This window comes from Seriola lalandi, unplaced genomic scaffold (genome assembly GCF_002814215.2).
Source record: "Seriola lalandi dorsalis isolate HSWRI2012SDOR001 ecotype SW California unplaced genomic scaffold, Sedor1 jcf7180002054291, whole genome shotgun sequence".
Taxonomy (NCBI): Eukaryota; Metazoa; Chordata; class Actinopteri; order Carangiformes; family Carangidae; genus Seriola; species Seriola lalandi.
Window position 1 is genome coordinate 77,687 of NW_019524844.1, and position 26,348 is coordinate 104,034.

Below are 26,348 nucleotides of genomic sequence, written 5' to 3' on the forward strand. Positions count from 1 at the left end.
TCTCTCCCTCTCTCCCTCTCTCCCTCTCTCCCTCTCTCCAGTCCGCAGACTTTTTTCGAGGGAGCCAAGATAAAACCACCGCTAGGGCTGCATAGTTTTTAAAGGGGAAGAATACCAAACTGGGCGACGGACTCCCCTCCGAGGCTCCTTGACGAAAACGAGCTAACCTGTTCCCACGAGCGGCTGCTGCTAGGTGATTAAAACATAGCTCAGACCTTTACAATGGAAAAGGAAATGAAGCCCACTGCGGAGGAAAGTAAGGTAGCCCCTTAGGTGTAGTAGTAGTGCACTGGATTTAAGCACTGGACCGTTCAGGGCAATGATTTTTGTCATATTAATGAAGCAAAAATTAAGAAAACATGGAGTAATCCTGTAATAATTTCAGGGAGATTCTACATACACTCTAAGGCTAAATGTAAGTCTTAAGGGATATTAAAGGATTACATATCTCAGTTGAACCACAAGAAATTAACCTGCTCAGTCATCTCTTCTCAAGCTGTGGAAGTGTGTGTGGGAGAGAGAAAGAGTGATTACACAAGCATCCTCCAAGAAATGTTTTATCACAGGCTTATAAGAGACAGGAGGCAGTCATGTCCGAGGGGACAAGGGAATTTTAAGTATGAGCTAATTATAATTTTCAGCCAGTTTGTCAGTCCTTTGTAATTAGGAATGTTTGAGAGCACAGCCGTCCAAATATTTCACAGAGGCAAAGTTATGCAGAAAGAGGAGAAAGCTGGTCACAAACAAGGATTAAGTTAGACAACACAAAACATTTCCAGGCTCAAGGCCAACTAGGTGAGGTTTTGGTTCGGAGGCTTTGTCTACATTTTAACTCAGATGACCATGAGGTGTGTTAATCAACTTTGCCCTTGTGTGAGTCATGATGACAAAACTGTGAAAGCCCAGAGTGAAGATACCATGAGTCCTCTCTAAAGCAGATTTAACAAAGGTTGGATCAAACCAAAGTCAGTAGTTTCAATATTCTTCCCTTCAACAGAATTGTTATATATAGATATGGCAGTTAAATAAACCAAAAAAAAGCATTGCAATAAACCCTCTTCTGTTGATGTAATTTTCTTGAAGCAAAGTTTACAATAAAAAAAAAATGTATTTAAACTTATCTATTGATTCAGATATCTTGCTGTTGCAATAACTGTACAAGAACTTCTACGAATATTGGATTCAAGAAAGGAAATCAAATTGTTGTATTTTAATGTTTTTCTGTAGCTATGCATAGAAATGAAAATTGGAGGCCTATAGAAATACCTTGAGACAAACAATTAAAAAAACATTAGACTGCTACAAAGTTTAAAACTGTCATTGTGTGTGGGTGTTGAGCAGAGCTTGCCTGCATGTGTGAGTTATTGTGTACCCGTGTATAAATTATACCGGAAGCTTTAGGTGAAGTTTGTCAGCTTCATGTCACCTTCACTGCAGTCAGGACAGAGAGCCTGCCTGACCGTGACACATTACAATAATGCTTACACTGCATCAAACAGACCTGCCCAATTTACCAATGCTGCCCATAAATTTCACGCGGGCTATGTGAGGGCAGGCAGTATTCAAAGTCACAGTAACGTTGGCACAGGAGCAACCAAGAGACAAGCAGAAAGGTTTGACTTAGTAATGCCACACTCTCTTATAGAAATGCATTTTAATGAATATGATCATGTCCATGTAACATTATGTGAGTTCCTTGTGTTTCCTACAGTAATTTTCATGTGTCCTGTGTGGAAAGAAAATACTGTGTCAGTGGGCAGAGAGAAACAAACATCTGTCAACACTATAAATATTTGATCTATGATTTCCTTTTGGGAGGCTTTGTTGAAACATTCTCCAGTGGTTTAAGGCACTGTTGTTCAAAGATAGTGGGAGATAAAACACTTCCTCTAAAAACTATTATAGTACAGCTGCTGTGAAGAAACCAATTCATTGTAAATCTTTTAAATTCTTATCTACTTGACAGGAGAGTCAAAGGATAAAAGGATTTCCTCTGCTATAGTATGTTTCTAACTCTATCTATAGGGTTTCTGTTCATATAGGACACATAACAAGAAATTAATTATTAAGTAAGTGAGTAAATCTACAGAAGAGTCGCAAATTAAACAGAAGAGCTGAATAAATAAGTGTAGAAACATAACAAATGCATCTGATTTCATACAGGGCACAGTGGGTTAATGAATGGGTTGATGAGTTTGAAACTGATGTGAATCATATGCTTAGGCCTTAATCCCAGTTGAAAACCTAAAGGAGATGTATTAGCGGTGCCCTCCACCAGCATCAATCTATGCTTAGGAGCAATAAGTCTGTTTTAGCATCTCGTGGTGGCCGACTGTAATGAATGGGTTGATGAGTTTGAAACTGATGTGAATCATATGCTTAGGCCTTAATCCCAGTTGAAAACCTAAAGGAGATGTATTAGCGGTGCCCTCCACCAGCATCAATCTATGCTTAGGAGCAATAAGTCTGTTTTAGCATCTCGTGGTGGCCGACTGTCTTACTAAGACACTCTTTATACAAACATACATCATCATTGAGCATCACATTCTTTAGACAAACAAGGCCACTTCCTCAACTCTATACCGCTCCAAAAAGTGTTTGTTTTTTTTTGTACATCTTTTTAAACTGTTTGACATTTTTACTCTTAGTCCTACATCAAGACCATTCCACAAAGTCACTCCACAAATTGAAATACACACACTCTTGGGATTGGTACGAACAGTGTTTATTAAATTAAATTTTCCTCTGAAGTTAGACACCCTCTCTCTGTCTAATAACATTTTTGTATGTTGCCAGGAAATAAATTATTTGCTTTGTACATTATGTGTGCAGTCTCAAAGTCCACAAGATCTATACATTTCAAAGCAGTTGTCTTTAAAAACAGCATGTTAGTACTGTAGTGGATGCCATTCAACCTACATTAAACCCAGATTCATCAAATTTCTGAGGATTCAGAAGAGTTACCCTCTGGAATGTAACAAAAATAAATTTACTCAAGTACTGTACTTAAGTGCAATATTGAAATACTTTGACTTCACATGAGCATTTTCATTTTCAGCTCCACAACATTTCAGAGGAAAATATTGTTTGTTTCACTCCACTACATTTATCTGACAGCTGTAGCTACTTGTCACCTTTTTAATTTAGATTTTTATAAATTAAAATACCACAACTGTATGTAAACTGGTTAAAATGACTTTCACAAACATGAAAAAGCTGCCTACACGTTTATGCAGCTAATCATAATCTTCATTGTGCAGAGCATTTAATCATCATATAGTTGTTGCTTAAAAAGAAGTGCTGATATTCTCCATCTGCTCCAGTTTTCTTTAGCTTTCCACGCTATGATTATGATCTAACACGATGATGAATTGCCTTCCAGATCATTGAACTATTACAGTGACATCTACAGGGCAGGGATGTTATATATTTAGTCATAAGCCAACTGATCCAGTTAAAATTAGATTAATTGTCTCTCTGTACCTGCCAAAGATCATAAAAACTCTGTATATTTTTTTCTAACACTCGTAGTTCCAGTTGAAAGCCAGTGTTTTCACAATTCCCCGACAACTAATTTATGTCTTTATCCAAGCTGTTCCAAGCAGCTGTTTAAAGTGTCCTCTAAGAGGATATCTAATTTCACCACAATTTAAATCTTTTCTCTTGAAGTATATTTGATTTGCTGTAATTTTCGGTGTTTACAATTTAACTAAATTAACAGAAGAACTGCTGCTGCAGGTGCTAATAGGGATCATAGTCTCTAATTGGTTTTGATCATGCACTCATTAACTTCTGTGCCTTCTGGCATGTTGGACCAGGTAAGTAAAGTCTGAACAGACATTAAGAATGAACTCAAGACATCGCAACAGTGCCCTCAGCTGGAGGGCTGACAGCTCAGCACATGACTCTGCACATAACATAATTACCAATAATGTACATTTACAAATTAAATCACATGGTATTGATGGATCCCCAATATCTGTTGTTTACATAAACTACAATCAGAAATTGTTCACTAAAGGACTTACAGAAAACTGCACAAATAGAATGTCTTTGGAACAACAGTCTTGTTTTCATCAGACTGTAAAATGAGGAGGTGTTGAGATGGGTATGACCATCTGTAAGTACAGCCACAAGGTTCCATGTAAGATCTCCCCATGGGACCAGTGAGCAGGGCTGGGGTGAGAGGTGGACTTGGACCCATTAATCACAGACTTCCTGAGTTGAGAAAAGACTGAGGTGGAACTGCAGTTTTGGAGAGTTTACACCCTTTCTTTACAGAAAGCACAGTAAAGACTGATAAAGAAGAAAGAGTGTCAGACGCCCTGTGTCAAAATATAATTTTAAAACTGTTTTAGTTATTTGAGGTCTTTTGTTGTAACATTGTGTTTGTTTTGCATTGTGCTTCCATTTTTCTGTGTTTGTTTTACTTAAGTAGTCTAAAAATATCCATGGGAATAGTAGAAGCATCAAAGGTAGTCAATTTATTTAATTTTTTTAATTTACAATGTTTTTTTTACAAATGAAATAATAAAAAACACAAACGTCGTGTGAATATTATTCTAGTCCATCAGATACAACTTAGTCAATTAAATTTGTTAGAAATAAATAGGGGAATAAGTAGGAATGGGAAAAAAAACAATAGCCTAATAGACTGAGAAAAAGCAGGAAAACAGATCTCATAAAAGCCACACATTACCATTCAGCACCGCTAGTTTTATCTACCTCACATCACTGTTTCCTGACCTCCACTCTTTCCAATAGTTATTATCGATTTGTTAAGAAACACGAAGGGCCCGCCCACCTGCTCCGTCGTCATGTCGCCACGTACGATACAATGCAACGCAACTTGCTAGTCCGTGTGACAGACAACGGAACTGACCACTGCGATTAATACTACCACCCTCACAACCTACCGTGCTCACTAGCTAGCTAGCTGCCGACGGAAGGAAAGCAGACCAGATGATGTCCAGGACTCATAATAAAGTCAGTATACCAATGACACACGTCTATTTTGCATTTTAGTGAAGCTTTTAATATCACTCTGACATTAGCTGCGCTGCTTAAACTGGCTGCTTAACGTTACTTGAGTTACTAGCTTTTCGGTGCTTGACTGTCATTAGCTTAATCTCAGTGGCAGAGCTAAAGCTTCCTCTGGATATTATTAGCTGCCAAGCCAATAATGTAAAACCTATGCAGGCTAAAGGTGCTGTTTGAATAAGCGGTAATGAGGAAGCTCGCCACACAACGATCCTTGTTTACTTTGTTTACCACGTCGAGCATTTATTTTCACATACTGTATAATATGAATAACACTGTGATAGAAGTCTGTTATAACGTTAATTGTCCTCATTGCCAGATGTGTTGGAGCCGGGCCTTTCTCACCGGCTGGCTTCTACTGCTGGTCCAGCTGTTGTGTACACAGGCAGTGCCCATCAGTATAGATAAGACTAAAATCAAAGAGGCAGAGAAAAAACCTGAAGAGCCTCCAGCAAGTGTGGTGAGAAGACACAAAATGTACATATCACATCCAAAAGTCCACTTTTGGCCCCCACTGTATATGTGTATACACAGGTTGAAAATTCATTATGTGCTTTGGAGTCACAGCCATGGTAGGTAGCTCTATGTAGCATTAGATCCGAGAGCAGTTACTTCTGTCTATGTCAACACAAACAAAATTTTGGTGAGGATTTGATAATGAATTAATTATTCCCAAAACTTTATTCATTTCAGTTTCTCAAATATGGACATATTTTCTGTTCAATATTACTTTTCTTCATTTTGGAGGGCTGGAGGTCAGACAGAGAGAGCAGATTTAAGTGGGCTTTGGTAACTTGTGATGTGAATATTCTTTTTACAATTTATACTTATTAGTTTTAGCCCTGATACTATACAGTCGCTGTTATCAGCGGCTTCATATGAAGGAAGTAATATTTTATGGAACACGAGAGAGTTCCGTAACAGTACCTGGACTAATTTAAGTGAGAGACTGTCTGATGTTTAATTGCACTACAATTAAATCACCTCAATCAGATGCTGAACTCAAAACTTGTTATCCCTAAAATCCATTTCATCATCAGTACAACAACGCCAGATGTTGTACTGACGCTAGCTTTATGAGTGCACAGATTGGAGTCTCTAACATCTGCCTCAAGAAGGCTTTGTCCATGTCAAATATTGACATAGTGGACATCAGCTTAAACTAATACCATGTAGAATCTGTCTAGAGGCAAGAATGCATATAACTGCAACCTTTTTATTGGTGAATAATTAAGTGGTCTTTAACTACAGAACAGCTGTGGCAAAATGGCAATTTGCAGAACGCAGTAATACAGTTTATAGGTGTCCATGACATAACCTGTCATCTCTACATCTAACATCTGGAGGGAAGATCTATTATGTTGGTCAGCAGACACATATGCCATGAAAGCCAAATATTCTGTTACTCTGTCTTCAGTACATCAGAGCACTCAAGTATTATTAATAATAATATGTTGTCACATAAAGAAGCATAATAAACATAAAAAACTAAAACGTGATGATCATTGTAGAATTACTCATATTATCTGTAATAGAGTATTTAAGTGATATTTAATTTGTTACATTTTATAGGACACTGGACTCCACTATGACCGCTACCTCAGGGAAGTCATTGATTTTCTCGAGAAAGATCAACATTTCAGAGAAAAGCTCCACAATACAGACATGGAAGACATCAAGGTATCATGCTTTTCTTTGCTTTCGTCATATTAGCATGGTGGGAAATTTGCACCAGCCCTGAGTAAACTGTTAGTAGGTCATTACTCTGACTGGTAAATTATGGGCTTGCACTTGTCCAGGGATGTGATAAATCTTCTGGGGAAAAAATGATTGTTTTTGAGAAATACTACCAATCCATTTTTTTTTTTCTTTTTTGGAATGTAGGTCCAAAGTTATTTTAATGAAAGGTGTATTAAGAGTAAATAATACTAACTTTTGCATAATTCATGTATAACACAGCAAGGTAAACTCGCCAAAGAGCTGGACTTTGTCAGTCATCATGTCAGAACAAAACTGGATGAGTTGAAGAGGCAGGAGGTAAACCGACTACGAACTCTGATCAAGGCCAAGCAAGACATTGAAGGAGGGAATGGTATGTGCTGCAACAAAATTTATATTTCATTTTGATTTATCTTTAAGATAACATGCTACAACCTAAATAGTAAATTTGAGATAAATATAACTAAAATGCAAAGCTGTATGTCTATATTTTAATTTATGTCACCGATTACTCCCTGAACAGACATTGCAGTGGACCACCAGGCTCTGCTGAAACAGTTTGAATACTTGAACCACATGAACCCACATACATTTGAAGTGGATGACCTAGATCGGCTCATCAAATCGGTAAATCTCATTGTTACTTCATGCTATAAAAGTGTTCAATTAAGGTCATCTTTGTACTATTCACTTATTTAAAGTAACATTTTTAGTTTAGTAATTGGGCAGCATACACAAGGCAGATGGAAAATACACAGAAATGTTGTGTCTTGGTTAGGAATGGGACATATTAAAATTTCATGTTGATTTGAACTGTTATCTTATCATCTGTGGCCAAATTTATCTTACAGTTAATGTTAGAGTGAAAAACTAATTAACTGCTGTCAATTCCCCGCAGACGGCAGCTCCGCTCCGAGACAGCAGAAAAATCGACATACAAATGAGCATACATAGCTAACGTCACCTAGATAACTTTAGCTTGATAACATAACGCAACAAACATTCAGATAAATGCCAACTGGGTATAACTTATCTAACTAATATTTAAGTACGTTACGTTAAGTAACTGTAACTCACAGTAACATTAGTTCATTTTACCTGAAGATCAGCGAACAGAGTTAAGTGGTTGTCACGGAGATGAGAGTTCAGATTGGAGGTGATGGACCGCGGGGCAGACACCTTACTCTGATTCCGCAGGTGGGCTTCTCGTGTTTCTGTCGTTTTTGTTTTGGAATCCATAGTATTTCCACACATCCGATTTAACTTAATTTGTGGGGAATACAATGGGCAAACCGAGCTCTCAGCTGTGATGACAGGCGTAGCGTTTTGGAATGACTGCAAAGGTGCAGGCTCCCCCTTGTGGCCAGTCAAGATAAATCAATGTAAGACTGCATGTTGGCGAGCAAGACGGTATTTTCAAGTCACTGCAAGGATATTATCGATTATCTCCAGTCAGATTATCTCCCTTATTGTGAGTGGTTTTTATCGCCATAAATCGCGATTAAAATCGTATATCGTCCCATCCCTAGTCTTGGCACAGTGAAGTGCTGCAGTAGAGAGACATTTAAAAACAAGTTTGATATGCTTAATCCTGTTTTTAAATATGTTCAATGTCTAAAAAGTGACTTTGACTAATTATTTCAAGGATAACGTTCACTATGATGGAATTCTTGAAGTCTTTACAAATTGATTTTCATTCAAAATGAAATGAGGGGTTAGAGTTACGGTTATTTAGGCTAAAGTAATGACCTGAGAGAGATAATAGCATTAAGAAATTAAGAAACAGTACTAGGATATATAATAAAATGAAGTGTAGTTTCCAGATGGTTTTGAAAAAATAGAATTGTTGCACTATATTAATGTTGATTTGAATCAAGGTAAATTTCCAACCCTTGTGAAAAATTTTCCCCCACATCAAGGCCACTAAGGATCTGGAGAACTACGACAAAGAAAGACACGAGGAGTTCAAGAAGTATGAAATGATGAAAGAGCACGACAGACGGGAACACTTGAAAACACTGGACGAGGAAGAAAGAAAGAAAGAGGAGGAGCACTATGAGGAGATGAGGAAGAAGCATGCTGACCACCCTAAAGTTAACCACCCGGTATGTCTGACTTAGTTGCACAGATAACATGACACAAACACATAACGTGTTTTGTTTCAGCTATGGAAAAGAAACTCTTTCCATCCAGTGTCCTGTTGCATGATTTAGTCCAGAGTTTAAGAGTTCTGCAAATAAACCATGCTGGGTTTTGGAGTTTTGTATTGTTGTGTATTTTCAGCATTTAAGCAATGTGCCACAGTGTGGAAATAGGTTGTTTTTTATCCAACTGTAACTCAAATGTGATTTTACCTCCACGTTGCAGGGCAGCCAGAATCAACTGAAGGAGGTGTGGGAGGAGGCTGATGGTTTGGACCCTGAAGATTTTGACCCTAAGACCTTTTTCAACCTGCATGGTAAGACCTTTACCATCCGGCAACTGTTGAAGACCGGAGAGATGATGTTCATTCATTCAGTACTACATAATATGTATATATATAATATGTATTGTCAGATATAACAGAAAATGGCGTATTTAGTGTCTTTCTTCTTTCTTTATAATGTAGATACCAATGGAGATGGCTTCTTTGATGAACAGGAGCTGGAGGCATTGTTTACCAAAGAGGTAAAGCCATGGCATCTGAAAATGTGTAATGATTTAGTGACAGTGCACTGACTTTTGGACTTTTGTGATTTCAGTTAGAAAAAATCTATGACCCCACAAATGAAGAGGATGATATGGTGGAGATGGAGGAAGAGAGGCTACGAATGAGAGAACATGTTATGAACGAGGTACAGTAAGTTACACTCTCTCCCTTTATAAAACTGTGCAAGTCAGCTGGAAATGAGAAAGATTACTATAGGGATTTCCAATGATATGCTACCAATGATATGCTACCCTTTAAGCTGTTAACATGACTGCAGAAACACAACATTAAAAAGAAAATAAAAGAACTTATCCCTCAGTTTGCACCTCAGCTGGCTTTGCATCTTTGCATTAATAGAGGCCTCCATTTTTTATCTATTGCCTTGACTCTACCAGTGATTAATATAATATATAATCTATGCTAAAAAGCTCTCTGCTCTTGTCTTCATCATAGGTGGATTCAAACAAAGACAGACTGGTCTCTTTAGATGAGTTCCTGGTTGCTACAAAGAAAAAAGAATTCTTGGAGCCAGACAGCTGGGAGGTGAGACACAATATTGAAATTATTGGACAGTAATTCAAACCGAAAACCATTTTTTTAAAAGCAAGTTTACCTTCCACTTTGTGTTCCTCAGACCCTGGAGCAGAACCAGGCTTACACAGACGAGGAGATGAGGGAGTTCGAGGAGCATCTTGCACAGCAGGAACAGGACCTCAACCAGAAAGCTTTTGACCTCCAGAAACAGAGAGACGAGCTGGAGAGACAACAGGAGCAACTTAATGCACAGAAAATAGAGCTGCAACAGGTAAGCAGTGGTTCACTGCTACTTGATATATTTTAGTGCAGACAAGTCTTGCTACAGAAGGTTTACTCTGAATGAGAGAAACTGTTCACATCCAAACCTGATGCTGTAACTATAAGAAACTACAGCAGTTGCTCTGTAGAGGTTTCATCTAACGAGACACCAGATGTTTTCTTTGTAGGTGGAATCTCAGTGTGACAACATTTTCTTAACTAAAACTTAATTTCCTTGAATTATCTTAATATTTTATTTAAGGTATCAAATAACTGACTATCCACAATACTGTTTGCCCTTTCCAAATGTGAGAAAACCTAACATGAAACTCCATTGTTACAGGCAGTTGAGCACATGGAACGGCTGAAATCACAGAAAGTAGAACCCCCTCCAGAGGTTCACGGTGAGTGTCGATTGCACCATTTTGTTTGTCTTTTGGTAGTTGTTTGATTTTACAGGCTGAGCTCTGAGAATGTAAAACTCTGTCTTTGCTGCAGGTGAAGGAAATTCTATCCCAGAGATATATCCAGCAGACAATCAGGTGCATCCTGAACAAGACGCACAACCAGAGGGGCATCAAGCTGCACCCCAAGCTGCTCAAGATACACCTCAGGAACACCATGAACAACAAAACCTAGACCAAGCCCAGCAAGGTCTCCCCCAGACACACCAGGATCTGCCACCAGGCCACCAAGAAGTCGCACAAGACCAGCATAATGTGCCATAACAACTTTGTCAGAACTTGAGCCTCCATAACCAGACTTTTGCAGCACCGCCACTCCAGCGTGCAAGAGGAGCAGCCCCCCCTGAGTATTAGGCCTCTTTAACCAGCATGACTTAGGGGTTTGGAGGACACTTGAGATAAAGGAAAGCGACACAAACGGATTCCCTGTTGAATGATACCAGTGTTTGATAATAATTGTAATCTTTGGATTACATAACAGAATTACAAGAGTAAAATGACCAACCAAGGACATGCATCTCAAAATGTGCATACTAAGTTGTGTTTGATTACATTAGACATGATCAAGACTGTTTGATAATACAACTGTAAAAAAAAAATCTAATTTTGTTGGACTTTTCTGACCTGCTGTTTGCTGTTCAAAGTACAGAACCTAAAAATGCTGCTGGCTCCACAACCTGATAGCTTTGATGCTAGAGCCTGTGGGAGAAGTTCAGTGCAGCTGCTGAGGGGGATAAGATGTAAAAAGTAATTTTAATATTATAATTTTCACTTCAATTTTCTGACTTGACAAGATAAAGATATCCCCAAACAATTTGTTTACATTTGTGGCTTGTGGGAAAATACATTTCACTGGACTTTATCAGATATTTTAGAAATTGAGTGCAAGATGTTTTATTATTGCATTATAAGCCTAAAAGAGCAAGAGGCACTATTGTGATTATATCCAGTATACAGCATTTTGATGCCCCAACAGAAAACATTACACCTAAAAAGTACAAGTGAAGACTTCTCAGTGCAAACAGGCGCAGTAATATGTGTCATAATCTACAAGGTTTCAGTCAGATCTTTGTAGAAAATGCTTTTTATTTCCTTCTCCAGCTGCCACTGTCACCAAATATTTTGATCTTCAAACCAGAAGCATCCTCGTGAATCCAGGTTGCTCACAGTCCTTATACACTTTTGTCAAGAAATAACTTTACCAATACTTTTGCTACTTTCTTAATGGTCAGTGTGGTTGCTGTTATAACGTGTCAACTGTTTACCTATCTTGAAACATCATTTTTTTGTGTTTAGTCATATTTTCTGAGTTTTCTCAACTGTAGGAAATGTTTTGCTCTGCCTAAAAGGAAATTGGGTACAGGACTCTTCAAAACTGGCCATTTTTTGGCCACACTGCAACTACTCTCTGCTGACTTTGTTGTTAAAATAAATACAGGTGTTAAGTTCTTAAAATAAAGATGGTTGTGAAATCCCCCCACAAACTAACATTTTACCTAAATCCTCACAACCCTAAATCTTGCAGCTGCTTAAATGGAAGTTTGTGGTTAGTTACAGTATGATGGCATGTTTCTTCATTGCCGTACAGAGAGGGCAAATGTTGACCCTCTGAAATAATAAATTTGCTCTGTTACACTTAATATGATGGACATTTCTATTTTGGTATATTGTTCATACACAAATGTGTATGTGCCATGTTTATTTATGAGTTGATCATAATTGATCATGATTTTTAATTTGTTTAATTACACCATTTTGATGTTGAGCTCATTTAACAATTAGGATATAGACATTTACTCTGGTACCTTTCATTACACTTGTCGACTCACTTGTTGAGTATTTTGCTCAAGCTGCTGGATTTGTTAAATTAGTTCATTTAATTAAAAGATTGCATTAAAATAAGGGTGAAGCTGAGAACCACTAAGAACCAAGTCAGACATTAACAGTGTCACACTAAAAATACAGGAGCATTTTTTTTTATTGTATGTTCAAGTCAAAGTCTGCTATAATGAAAATCTTTGAATTAGTTCCTTTGAATTCAGTTCACATCCGTGTGTTTGGCACCAGATGTGTATTACTTGGTCCTAGTTTGAATAACGTTGTGTATCTTTCCCACAAACGAACAGTTTGGTGTAATTGCTGTGCTATTCAGGTTGCTTTTTTTTCGTGTAATGTGATTTCTTCCAGCTGGTTGACTGATGCCATGCTGAACAGGTTTTGACTTATTGCCACTTTTTACTGAAGACTTTGTCTAGTCAAATAACAGCTCTGCCTTACTGTGGTTTTCCTTCATACAAAATTTTGACATGGAATACATTCTTTTCTTTTTTTTTTTTGCAGTGTCTTTTGTTTTCTGTGTGCCAAGTGTTCCTATGAAAAGATACCGCATCATAATTTGCACAAAATATACAGGTGGTGTTTCTGATCGCTTGCTGCTGGATACAATAATAATTTGATGATACTGTACACCTCAGTTCAAGATAATAAAACAGCTTTGACCTTTCAGTTTGTGTAAGATTTGATCACTTGGTGAAACAGGTAAGTACCGACCAACCAGCTGTACAATGCATAAAAAATGTGAAGCACTTATTTGTTTGAATAGAATTATTCAGTATGACTACGGTAAAATGTAATTAATATGGTTTTAAGTGATGTATCTGTCCTCACCAAGTTTATTTGTTGTGCCTCAAAAGGGAAGTGCTAATTGCCTGTTTATCTGTAGTACATGCCACATGAGGACATCAGGCTGATAGCAGAGATGTGTAATTTGAACGATGCTAAAATTTACCAAGAGTAAAGCTACACATTGAATTTATTTACAGTTACATATTTGTGGCAGAGGACAAACTACTGGTACTCCCATTGTCATGGGTTTGAAGGGCTCAGTGACAGGTTGCACCTGTCTCACCAAACCACTACCAATATTCAACAACCAAACCAATGTGACATGTAAACACATTCAGAATTAAAGTAGCAGAAAGTAATAGAACACAACTTTATTGAAACAGTCTCAACCAATAACATCAGCGTACAAAGAGGTGATGGCGCAAGAGGTGACTGGGGTTAAAAAAGAAAAAAACAAAACAAAAAAAAAACATTAAATGCCTTTGTGAAAATTATAAGATCAAAAAGAAAAGGTGACTGACAGCACAGGGCAAAAGAAAATCATTCTCATGGAACTAGATCGACAGTGGCAGGGTATTTTTTGCATTTATTTTGTACAAAAAATAAATTAATGAAATCTTTCAAGTTTACAGGAATATCTATTTGTTGTTTTACATCACACAGACATGCTGACAATCCTACATGTGGCGAAGTTCAGCATTTTGTGTTAAAACATTAAGAGGATCTAGACAGACCAAAGCAGGCTGACTCTGATAAGTAGGCCAGGAGTTAAAAAAATAAGATTACCAATGAGAAACAAAACATTGTTATAAAAGTGAGCTGGGGCGAACACATTCAAAAATCCTGAATGTTCAACGTGGCGCGACTTGACGGTCCTTAGAATCCTTTAGGATCGCATTGCTTGAGCATTACCTCGAGACAAACCTCGCGGTCCTTGGGCAGCTCCCCGTTTGTAGCCTTGCTGATATCCCTCCTTGAATAGACAAGGATTCACAATTATTAGCCATCTTACAAATTTTAAAATGTAATGACAATGATCTGAATGACAGTCAATAAGATATTATATGAGCTATTTGATACATGAAGTAGTTAATAATGAAAGGAACCCTTACCCGCTGATAGGTGTTATTAGAATAGTCCCGAGATGTGTTAAACTGGGTTTGACCATAACCACTGCTGGGAGCATTTGAGAAAGGAGGGCGATAGCCTTCATATCCCCCTGATTGACAAATTACATTATCAGTGGACCTGTATAACGCCAACATGTATTGTGTCCTTATATTGAATATACTGCATCTCTGTAAAACACAGTTTGATGCTTGTACCTCTAAACCCATTAGAGGACCCCCGGTATCCATTCATCATGCCTCGTGCGTTCCTGGGTCCACCCCTGGGCACAGCCCTGCTGTTGTAAAAGGACTGGCCAGACTGTCCAAACCCTGCACCTGGAGAGGACTCCTCATGGCCTCCTGCTGGGGGCATGACCTGGTCTTGAGGCTTGAACCCACCAACAACTGGACAGCAGAAAACAAGACAGACGACTTTATAAGTCTATGGTACACTGGTCAGCGGTCAGTTCTGAAGTTTTGTGTTGAAATACAAAATAACTTTGCACAAGATGAAAAAAACTTTTGTATTTGTTTCATAACATGCAGATCAACTATTTCAACTTCACTGTCACCAAAGGCAAAACTATGAAGCCTTCTGAAATCCTGACATATTTTTCCTTGTGCAAACAATCCTGCTTACACAAGATAACATTTGTCTTTTATGGAGTCAGAAGTTCTATACAAAACACAAAATGTACACAACCTTAAAATTTGAGTTAATTTTCTGTGTTGGCTGACTGTAAAGGTGATGCAAAACAATGTCAATAGATTTTCAAGTGTGTGTAAACTGCCAACCAGCTAAAGCTCTAGCCTCACCTGACTGTAGTGTTTCCTGTGCAATGTCAGGCTGGTCTACAGTATTCTCTGACTGGCTGCTAAACCCCTGTGCATAGCCACCAGGGAACTGGCTGGGCTGCTTCAGAGGGTCTGCTTGGCCTTCAGTGGCTGGAGGTACAGGTGCATTCATATTAAATACCTGCAGAGGGAGGAAAGAAAAGTTGTCTGTATCAAAACAATATCACAATCACAGATTCTATATAAATGGGAAATGAGGGGGCATTCAAATTGTTGCCCATGTAGATGGTGCACCAATAATCAACCAGTGCTTGTGCAAACAAGTATGGAACCTTAAAGTTTTCATGTTCACTGTTGCATTGTTTAACTGGACCCAGATAGAAAGCGTACCGCTTGCACTGACTGGAAGGGTGCTGCGTTGACATTGATGCCTCCAGTGTGGGTGGGTTTGGAGACAGGTGGGAAGGCAGAAGACAGGGAACATGGGGCAGGGGACTGCTCAGACGAAAGAGACATCGAGGCCTGGGGCGGGAGGAAGGAGGTATTTTGGAAGGCAAGGAAACAAGGATTGTGGAGAGGTCAGTGCAAGAGATGGGATGTTTTTTTACTTAAAGGTTACCTTCTACCTTATTACCATATTCAATAACTTTCGGTAATACACAGTACATAACATCATGACATGTCAGAGAGCATTACATTTAATCCACGTAGCAGTACTTTTAAAATATGGCCCAAAAATACAAGAAATAACCTGTACTACTCTTGTTATTAAATGGATGCACCACTCAATGCATAAATCAAAACAAGTCTCACCAACTGCTTGCTGTACGTCCACTCTACTTACTTGTGAGGATTCTTGTGGTCCCGACACCACACTTGTTTGAGGAAGTCTGGACTCTGAGTGGGCTGTTTGGAAGACAATAAAAAAGAGAAGCACTTCAGAAACTACAGCGTATTACACTTTTAGGATCATATATTCACACAAAAACAGTGATCAGACCCTTATTAATATAATCTGAGAGAATGTATTCCAAATAAAAGTAAATGAACAGTCACTGACTTGGGGGGCAGCCCATCTGCTGCAGGTCAACAGTCTGCGCTGGCTTCATAGGCTGGGCAGACACAATGGCTGGGTCCAGAGCCTGGCCGTCAAACTCCAACATGGAGTCCTAAGACAACAAAACAAAAGTGTCATGGATTATATCACGAGACTGTGTGGTAATAAAGTACTCTTTAACTGAAAGATCTGGATCCAGAAAGCATTTGCCTTGTTCACTTGGAATTTCTTTCATCTTATTCTATTTTTAATCTGGTCCTGTTTTAATGTCTTTTACCTACATTTTTCCATTTTCTTGTATTATTGCTGATTTTTAAGTTGGTTGCCATGTGTGAGACACTGTAATTTGTGTTCCACAAATGATGATTATTTTCACTGAAGTTTCTTACTAGGTCCTTTGCTGTACCTGACTATGTACTTGACCTTCATCTCCATGAGAAAGGAGACGGAGATTTCACTACATTAATCAATTAAGTATCTCAATGTATGTATAACAAATTAAGTGTCCCTCAGTAACAGCGCTGAGCTGGACAGTACAGTATATGCTGGACCTTCTCACCTGCATGAAGTTGTACGTTCCTTGCATCTGGGCCATGAGGTCTTGCACTGCCTGCTTTCTGACCACTGGGTCCGTGGCCGGAGGGGGAGTGACATGGTTCACAGTAACGGTTGGTTCTGGAGCCAGTTGGGCAGAGGGCTGGTGCTGGAGGGAATTCACCATCTAATCAACACACAATACATGAAACAGGCACATTAGAGTACACTGAAATATGCATAGTGATGTTAAGGACTGTTGTGGTACTGTAGTGGCGCATACCTGAGCCTCCACTGCCCACTCCTCCACTTGGTCTTTGTCTGTACTGCTGTACGCAGTTTCTGGAATGAACTGTCTGTTTACAAACTATAACACAAGACAACATACTGAAAATGGAACGCAGCAAAAAAAAAAAGAAAGAAATCAGCTGATTTGTGTGATTTATCATGCAGAATTTTTGCAACACTAATAGAAATCTCACCTCTGTGGTTTCCACTTTAATGGGCTCTGTGTATTTTTCAGTAGCTGTTCCTTCTGGAGAAAAGAAGCAAATGTAAAGAGATCTTTCTTACTGGGCCAAAGAAATATCTCACATTGCACACATATTTGCCTCTGGGTTTTAAGTTACCAGGTTCTGATGGCTGCTCCCCAGCTTTAGACTCAACCACCACAGCCTGCTGCTCCTCTCGTTCCTCTTCCTGCTCACACGTCCCATTCTGGTGTGTTTGCGCCCTGTCAAAGTAACCACTCAGCAGCACTTTGTCCAGAGTGTCCTTCAGTGCTTTATCTGGAACAAAGACAGCGTAACAAGTCAGAAAATAAAAGCATTACTTAATGATATATACACAGTTGCTTCAGAAAGTAGCGACTCCATTTTAGAGTCACTCACCCAAAGGTTTAGAGAATATAGTATGTACAAATAATGGATACATAGCACAAACTTTAAGCAACACTCAGTAAATCTAATCCAAATGCAATTTAATCCAATACACAGACCTCCCACCGCTCCTCAACACCAAATAATTATATGTCAGCTGTCAGTCAAGAGTTACGCTAAGCGCGATATGTGAATAAATTTAACCAGTAATATAGATATGAGTAACTCTCAGGCCCTTTCATTATGTCAAAGTAGCTCTCAGAAGAAAAAAGGTTGGAGCCCCCTGGGCTAGAGAGAAGCCTTGTTTAGTAAAAGGTATATGACAGTGTACTTGGACTTTGCCAAATGGCAATTAAGGGGCTCACGACAAAAGAGCATGACAAAAAAAGTCAAACCCTTTGGGCAAAACTCCCAAAAATATGTGTGGCTGACCCCAAACACTGTTCATCATCTGGCTAATAACATCCCTATAGTGAGTTATTGGGGGGGGGGGGGGGCAGCACCATGCTATGGGAGGGTTCTCAGCAGCAGGGACAGGGAGACAGGTCCAGAAGAAGGGTGAATACAGCCAAATACAGACAGATCCTTGAAGAAAACTTTCTCCAGCGTGCATGTAGCCTGAGACTGGGGCGACGGTTTAACTTTCAACCCCAAGTATACAGCTAAGAAAACACTGGACTGGCTTTGACTGTCTATGACTGTCCTTGAGTGGACCAGCAAAAACTCAGACTTAAACCCCATAGAAGATGCAGTTTACAGATGCCTTTCATCCAATCTGACGGCGCTTGAGAGGATATGCCATGAAGATTGGGATAAACTGGGCAAAGATAGGTGTGTCAAGCCAGTGGAGACTTACCTAAGAAAACTCAAAGCTGTGACTGCCTCTAAAGCGATTGAATACATTAGCTGTGTTTGTGTGGTGGGGAATCATAAACCATCAAAATACTTACACATGGTCCCTGCCACAGCCTTGTCTCGGGCCTCAAGCAGTTCCCACAAGTGTACTGAGGCCTCTTCATATTGGTCAGTCAACCTGCAAGTCACACAACAAGGTAAATAAACAGTTAAGTAATATGCTATACTCACAGGTTTAAAAAAAAAAAAAAAAAAGCAGCTATTCAGATCATAAGCATAACTTTTACGACATATTTAAGCAGTCATAATTTGTTGTAACCACTGTAATTAACCTATGCACACTTAAATATTTGTGGCACTGAAAATTACAGATACCCTCATACCTGATGTCATAGTTCCTATCAGGTCCCACCAGTTTGTAAAACTCATCAAGGGATGTGAGGTCAGCATCAGTGAGCAAAGGGGAACCGGTGGCATCAGGTCGTTTAAGGTCCTGCCTGACACTGTCATCTCCCAACTGGTCCAGTAAAAACTGAAGCTCCAAAACTGTCTTCAGCCTCCGCTGTTCCATTTCCTCTCTCTGCAGCTGCTCTCGTCTTGCTGACTTTTTCACTGCCTTTTGAACCTGAACATAAAAAGTCAATGGAGCATTTTGTTTCACGAGGTTTCCCAAACAAATCACAACCCAATTAAGTTTCATCCTAGACATTGCTGCACTTGTTGTGAGCAGCAGTCTAACATATTTCAAGATTATCTGGTGCAGCATGTATTCAGTGAATTCTTATCATGTTAAGTTGTTATGATATGCTGCTTTAAGACCTATCCCTGGAGTATGGTATCAGTTACAACAGGTCGTGAGAACAGTATTGTTTGGTAGCAAGATCTCAATGTAGAATTTGGAGCTTGCTCATGCTGTAGTTTTCCAAATCTGCCACCCAGTGTTACTAAAAGCCATTTCCTACTGACAAAACCTTTAAAGTGAACGATAACATGGTTTGAACCAATCAGCAACATATAAGACGTATTGTAACTCGGGTCTCACCTCTTGGCCCAACGCCAGGAAGCTCTTCTGCAATTCTCGAGCAAACTCGAGGTTGTACATGATCTCTTGATACTTTGTCAAAGCGTCCTTCAGGCACATCGGGAAAAGAAAATTGAGATTTGTGTATCATTAGACATTTTCCTCTAAGAGATAAAGACGCACAGTTTTCTTTAATATATGATAACATTGATGGGATTCTGATACAGGAAAGAAAAACAATACAATAAAAGTGTTATTTGTAATTCATTATTATATAAGTGTGCACAATTTTGAATTTATACTTCAGTAGACTACTAACAACTGCCGTTTGTCTTATCTTACCAATTGATCCTGATTCAGTCTTTCTCCCTTATTCTTCTTTTCCTGATAGTCGTCCAGTTTGGACTATAAGAATATTGAAAAGAGAAACACAGAGGTTAGGCTGACATAAAATAGAAAACAACAGACATTTTAATAAATTAAGAATTAATTTCCAGACAAAAGTAAGGCAAATAAGTAACAATGATAAAGAGCTAGGATTGTAACCAACACAAACAGAGAAGTGATTGCTGTTGTCTGCTGTATGGAGCAAATGGGCCAAACTCTCTAAGTCTTGAGATTGTGAATCTGGTATCAGAATTTAGAAAAATACCTACTTGAAATGAAACACAGTTTCTTACCAGGCTGCTACAATTTGACATGCTCAAAACAAACAATAGGAGTGCTCTTCATAAAGTCACTGACACACAGTACCTAATCTAACATTACTTCTCAATCATTCAAACTAGATTTTTTTCATCTGTGTTCTTCCAAATCAGTAAATAAGGGATAATTATGTCATATCATATTGATAAGAAAAAAAATAAGTTTGATGACATCCACTACAGCAAAACACAAATCTCACAACTTACTTTGGGTTAAACAAAAGAAAATGATGTGACAACATATTTTAATTTTGACAAAACTACAAATACCTTTTTCTTTTCCATGTTGCGAACCTTCTTGTCCATCACACCAAGAATCTGCTTCATGGCCTCAGACTGACTTCCATTTCCCAGGTCTGGAATGGCAGACTGGACAGCATTGTTGCCAACCATTGCTGAAGGCATCTATTGGGAGAAAATGTATTACATGCATTAAAAAAGGAACAAATAACTAGTTCAGGCTTGAGCAGAGGCAGGCTATAGTGACATCTTTTGTGAGGAGTGTACATGGTATGGACTGCTCTATTCTGAATTACCAATGAAAAGACAAACTTGGGTTATGCACATTACTTTATAAGCCTTTTGTTGCTCCTATACAAGATAAAAATCAAACAATCAATCTACTTTTTCAGATGACCATATTTCTAATGGAGCTGTCTGGATGTGTGTGAATCTGTGTGGGAGAGACTAAAGAAATACTTGCTTATAAAACATTCTCTTTTAGTAAATATGATCATTAAACAGTATTTGCTGTCAGGGTTGACTGCCAGCTGAAGATTCATATAAATGGAATTTCATACTGAGGCTGCTCTGGTTTGTTGTTCAATTTATGTAGCGTTAGTATCCTCTGGACAGTGCTGGCAGTGCCTTTACTAACTTAATGTCGTCTGGGGTTAACACTAGGGCACTGAAACTGGGCCAGAGGAAGTGAAACCGACATGATCGAGCAAATCAGCCCGTCTTTGATTTAGGTTAAGGGACGAATTAAATTGATAATGGTTACCCTGTGGTCTAACCCCTTGTAATTAAATGGTTAGTTTGGGATTAGATACGTGTAAGGACGCTGAACTAAATTACAAAGGAAGTTATCACAAGTTAAAATGTCGGCCTTCTATTCAAAGTTAAAAACCTTAGCTCAATTTGAGACACCGGCTAACCTTACAGACAGACGCTAGCAGTACACAACTAACACTAACTCACATTTCGTCAGTTTTAACGCTGTAAAACCGTCTTGCGGCTTCGTAAGTAGTCTAGTCGTTTAATGGTGCGAGGTTAACATTAGCTAGCTACATCAAATCAGTTTAGTAAACGGTGAACAACTGGTCCTAATCTCCCCGTCCCATTGTTAGCTGCGAAGCTAACGTGCTCGTTAACGTTATGCGGCTAATGCCTCGACTTAACCGGAGGTCAGTTAAAACTACCTCGACAAAATAACTGTTATTCTTGGTTCATATAAAAGTCACGTATTTCCATGACGTTTTTTTAAAACCGTGAAAAACAAAGAGCACCACGGGACGCTGCGACAACTCGTTTTCAGCGAGCAAAGATGACTAAAGACGATTCGTTAAATTGCCATTTATTTGTGATGGCGTGAAATCCATACCTTTATACTCTTTGTCTTCAAAGAGATCCCCTTTATCGGATTTAATGTGAGCTGTATAAGTGCAGTCAGTATCTTTTATCTCCAGTGGTATTTTTCTAGAAGGATGCTCAGGCTCACACCGGCCAATGGCTGACTCGCTGCTGCTGGGCTAACTGTAGCGGCTACAAGGACCCTCCTGGTAACCTCAACGCTGCCTGAGAGTAAAATTCATATCTAAAAAAATGAACAGGTGTTAAGATCCTGTTGTCAGACCTGATGGTGCTGCCATTGATTCCCTTTCCCTTTTTGTTTTTGAATGGTTGCTCTCAATAGTAGACATAAATATGATGTGAGACCAACTTTAAGTAGAATAGCAGAATTTTAGAAATACAGAGGATGCACCATAAATAAGCAGCCCGTTCCCTCAAAAAAGTAAATTCATAGAGAATGATTTATTTATTCATTTATTTCACATTTTATTGAGTGTAGATTTAGTCTAGAAGGAGAGTGTCCTCTAGACCCTGTCTCATGATCTCTACTTGATCAGAACTCTGAGCCAACATAGACCACTTATCCATTTGTGGAAAGTTAAATCCCAGCATTGGATAGATTGATGAAGCACTTCTCTAAACGCATGTTCCAAAGTTCTTTACACAAGACAGCAGAATATGACATGCAGGTCATATAAGGCAACAGAATTAAAACAAGCAAATCAGTGTCTTAAATTGTCTTAGTATTAGTGCAAATAAACCAAAGACAGTGTCACCAGCAAGAAGTTCAATAAAGTCAATAAAACCATAAAAATAAAGAGTTGAGTAATGTGGACAATATATATATATATATATATATATATATATATATATATAGAAGTGATTGTGATGGTGTGTCCAAACTTTTGACTGGTACTCTATATAGTAATAGCAAAAACCGAACAGAAGATGGCAGAGGTGTCCCATCTCCCTGAAGGGTATCCTGCTCTAAAATCTGAAAAACTATCTCCAAGCCAAGTCCTGTAGCTGCTGTCTTAGACAGTTCTCTGATGTGTGTTCACTGTCATGCTGTTGAAATTTCAGACTGTATTCTCTTTGTATTTTCAGTAGTTTTCAGTGGGTACAAGGTTACCACGAATCGACAACCATGTGTTGATGTGTATAGTAGCAGTAACTGCTGAGATGAAAGAATTTAAAGCAGCAAGTGAAATATAGAGGTGAACAGCAAAGAGCAGATCGGGAGATTTAGATTTTTAGCTGGTGTACCAGACCGACTGTAAAGACCAGGTGGTATCACATAAATACTACCAAGCCAAAACACAATCCAGAACACATGTATGTAACAAAAGTGATGTGCAGTTAACAAAAATGTGTATTTAGACCTTTCTCAGTAGAGACTGAGTTGATATGTTTTTGTCACTCCACTATCTTTATAATTTTAATGTTTTTATTCCATTATGGCTGTATAATTTGGGCTTCAGAAACATATTTATTTTGTAAGAGATCAGATGGTGAAAGTTCAGTTCTCTCACACGTTGCGTCATATGGTAAAAATAACAGCATATGAGAGCATCAGTATTATTAAACCCTCAGAGCTTTAGACCTTCTCAATGAACTTTCACACCAAGTTTTCACACCTCTTTTATGATCCCCGTGTCTGTTTTTCTGATCGATGTCGGGTATGTCTGTAACTTGTGAGGTGGGGGTGTATGAATCTCTAACTCCTCTCTCTGATGTGGGCTGCTGAGTAATGGCCGTACATCCTTCAGTGCTCCTCTCCTGCAGCACATCTGACTGGATTAAATATGTGCAGAGGATTTATTGGCTGAAAACCCACAAGAGTCCCACAAACACTTCGGCCCCAGACCACTTGTAGAGCAGCCCAGGCAAGCAGAGGAATTCATCTGCAACCCCTCTGGCTTCCCCTGACTGTTTCTACTCTTTCTTTCATACTATGCATCATTGCATGTTTTCCCCCATGACCTTTTCTTTACGTTCTTATTTATCCTAATGCTGCCATTGTCTCAAAATTGTTTTTATTTTGTGCCATTTCACCAGAGGTCAAATCAGGATCTTGGTTGTCTCCAGACTTTTTTTTTTGGGTGATGAGCGCTTTTTTCCACTGGCAGCCTCTCTTCAATTAGTTGGGCAACATTAATAATTCATGGCCCACATGTTTTACAGACAGATTACAAGCATCTCCACTTAACTGCCATCATTATCGTTATTACAGCCGGAGAATTTTATTCACCATCATGCAATTTGGGATTCAAGCGACTGAGATTTGATTTTGGAGTGTGGTTCAAGGGTGGATTTGTTTACAATGCAGTCCTTTGGGACAAACTGTGATGATTGGTATCTCCAGTCCATTTGCATTTTAAACCCAATTGCGCTGTTTTTTCACCGCAGTGCATGTACAAGACCCAAACATCGATGCTGCTGGTATTTTCAAAGATTCTACACGAGTTTCTGTGAAACTGCTATATATTAAATTATTCATATATCTCTATATTGAAAGAATGGGCTGTAGTGGCTGCAAACCTAATGCTTTTCAAAGCTGTGGCCCCCATGTTTTTTCTCGTTTGCGTGTAAATTTAAAAGTTGTAACTCACGAAGTGACACAGCAGCTGGAGATAAACAGGGTCATTTATTCTTCTGTGAATCCCTCACAACAGTCCAGTCCAACACTCGGTCCAACTCCAACATCTTTCTCTCTCAGTCAAACCTGAAACAAAATGCAATATCACAAATGTGAGAGCATGTCATCATGCGAGCACACATTCCCCAGTACATGAACAGATACTAATTTCTGTATAAAAAAATGTTTGCCTCTCAGTACAACTGTATGATTTTATTGAAGTAACTTCATGAGCTCCAAGGAGCACATGGCGGTCAATATCCACAGTCTGATTCAATTATATACAAAACATCTGTGGAAGATACACATAATATGACCGCTGCATTCAGGTGCATGCAACAGGTGATCTGAATTACAATTTATATAATTAAGTTTTGGATGTGGCTGTGATTAACACACCAATGTTCCAACACAAAGCAGGTTACTGCATGCCATTAACCTATATGTACATTTACCCTTTTACCACATTCAGTGTCTCTCTTAAGACACACACACACATGCATTATACAGAACATGTGTGAATACAATAGTTGAGTAGATGGTCATTATTTATTATCCACAACTGGTGTGAAACATGTTATGACTAATGTTAACAGGCAAAAGAGAAATGTATTTATTAATATGGATACGGAAAAAAAATTCAAATATTTCCATATATGAAAAAATATATACATATAAATAACAAATGTTAGTTAGCAACTTCATTCTGTAAATAGAGCACAGTTGTTTCTTTTCCATGCTGCAATTGTTTCTGCTTTCTACTTGTTTTCATATTTATGTTTTCTTACATCATAAGTTCCTAATTTGCATCAGAAAACCACACAGAAGTCAATGAATTAAAGATATGACAACATGATTTATGTGACAGCTGGTTAAATAGTGATAATTATTACTTATTATGATAATGAGTGAAAGGTTTTAAATTTAATGGAAGTCAGAAGTCGTCGGTAACTTTTAAGTACAAAATCAAATTAAATTGAAACAGTTGAGACGAATGTTATTCCACACTTATTTACTCCAAAAAGCCATATGTACAAATTCTGCAACAATTTTAACAGTACTGTGAGGATGCATGATCGCATGTCTCCTCAGCCACATGAAACACTCTTGGATGCTTTTCAACATATTTCCAATGGAAATCAGTCTTTGTCATATGTCAGCAACTGTGCTCACATATAGAAAATATTGTTCACATGTGGTAAGAAGGAGGATGTGCACGACTGCAATTATGGACTCATCAATATTTTATATCTTTAATGGATTAATTTTTTCCCCCATGTGTTCACTATTTAAAAATATCAAGTAAAATATCAAATGTATTTGACAGCTGATTATTCTTTGAAGACTTTGTCATTAAAAATAATAAATAAAAGTGACATGGTGTCTTTCTCACAAATTACTCTTGCTTTCCCATTTTATCATAATACTGAAACCTTGTCCATGTGCAAAGAAAAGTTCAGGCGTGTTTGTTCTGTTGTTGCTCGATGGTCTACTCTCACTGTGAAGAATGAAGTAAATGAGAAGGTGGAGGAAAGGTAAACTATGACCTTTGACTTCCTTTTCTGCATTGCGTGACTAGTGTTGGCTCTCCAAGCCCAAACCTTAGTACTGGGTCAGCACTAACCCATTCTGCTCAGTGACAGGAATCCAACACAAAAACTGATGTTATCTGACAGCGTGAAACCAGAGCAGACCTGGCACCTCTGTCCTACAGAGCCAGGCCCAGAGGGCATCATGGGAAGCCAGCTCAGGGATGAAACACCAACAGAGGTTCATGGTTTTTCGACCACCTCTGGAACTAGATTTGGAATAACATCTGTCAGTCATGGACATGGTTGAGGCAGCTCTCCAGT

General features: G+C 38.6%; 2 protein-coding genes across 2 annotated transcripts; one reads left to right on the top strand and one right to left on the bottom strand.

Annotated features, from left to right (window-relative positions):
* Window positions 1–4,854: 4,854 nt before the first annotated feature.
* On the top strand, window positions 4,855–13,212 carry nucb2a (nucleobindin 2a). Its single transcript, XM_023405976.2, has 13 exons — window positions 4,855–4,986; window positions 5,360–5,500; window positions 6,613–6,720; window positions 7,000–7,132; window positions 7,283–7,386; window positions 8,679–8,864; window positions 9,127–9,217; window positions 9,368–9,426; window positions 9,501–9,593; window positions 9,902–9,991; window positions 10,083–10,253; window positions 10,587–10,647; window positions 10,742–13,212. Exons 1-13 carry the CDS (start codon window positions 4,963–4,965, stop codon window positions 10,969–10,971), a joined length of 1,491 nt encoding a protein of 496 aa, XP_023261744.1. The 5' UTR covers window positions 4,855–4,962; the 3' UTR covers window positions 10,972–13,212.
* Window positions 13,213–13,688: 476 nt separating this feature from the next.
* LOC111654833 (caprin-1-like) lies at window positions 13,689–22,035 on the bottom strand. Its single transcript, XM_023405990.2, has 17 exons — window positions 21,889–22,035; window positions 20,556–20,690; window positions 19,924–19,986; window positions 19,603–19,689; window positions 18,944–19,185; window positions 18,656–18,738; window positions 17,457–17,615; window positions 17,310–17,362; window positions 17,111–17,194; window positions 16,853–17,014; window positions 16,297–16,405; window positions 16,081–16,142; window positions 15,627–15,758; window positions 15,258–15,417; window positions 14,658–14,846; window positions 14,445–14,551; window positions 13,689–14,305 (listed from the first exon to the last, which is right to left on the bottom strand). Exons 2-17 carry the CDS (start codon window positions 20,688–20,690, stop codon window positions 14,219–14,221), a joined length of 1,914 nt encoding a protein of 637 aa, XP_023261758.1. The 5' UTR covers window positions 21,889–22,035; the 3' UTR covers window positions 13,689–14,218.
* Window positions 22,036–26,348: the final 4,313 nt, after the last annotated feature.

What these genes read in the sequence shown, in the direction of transcription:
- LOC111654833 (XM_023405990.2), bottom strand. Translation starts at nt 20,690, where the DNA reads ATGCCTTCAGCAATGGTTGGCAACAATGCTGTCCAGTCTGCCATTCCA. An exon ending in TCCTGGCGTTGGGCCAAGAG is followed by an intron (nt 19,186 to 19,602) that starts GTGAGACCCGAG and finishes TTTTATGTTCAG; the next exon opens with GTTCAAAAGGCAGTGAAAAA. An exon ending in ACAGGAAACACTACAGTCAG is followed by an intron (nt 14,847 to 15,257) that starts GTGAGGCTAGAG and finishes TCTGCTGTCCAG; the next exon opens with TTGTTGGTGGGTTCAAGCCT.
- nucb2a (XM_023405976.2), top strand. Translation starts at nt 4,963, where the DNA reads ATGATGTCCAGGACTCATAATAAA. An exon ending in TGTCCAGGACTCATAATAAA is followed by an intron (nt 4,987 to 5,359) that starts GTCAGTATACCA and finishes CCTCATTGCCAG; the next exon opens with ATGTGTTGGAGCCGGGCCTT. An exon ending in TGGAGCCAGACAGCTGGGAG is followed by an intron (nt 9,992 to 10,082) that starts GTGAGACACAAT and finishes TGTGTTCCTCAG; the next exon opens with ACCCTGGAGCAGAACCAGGC.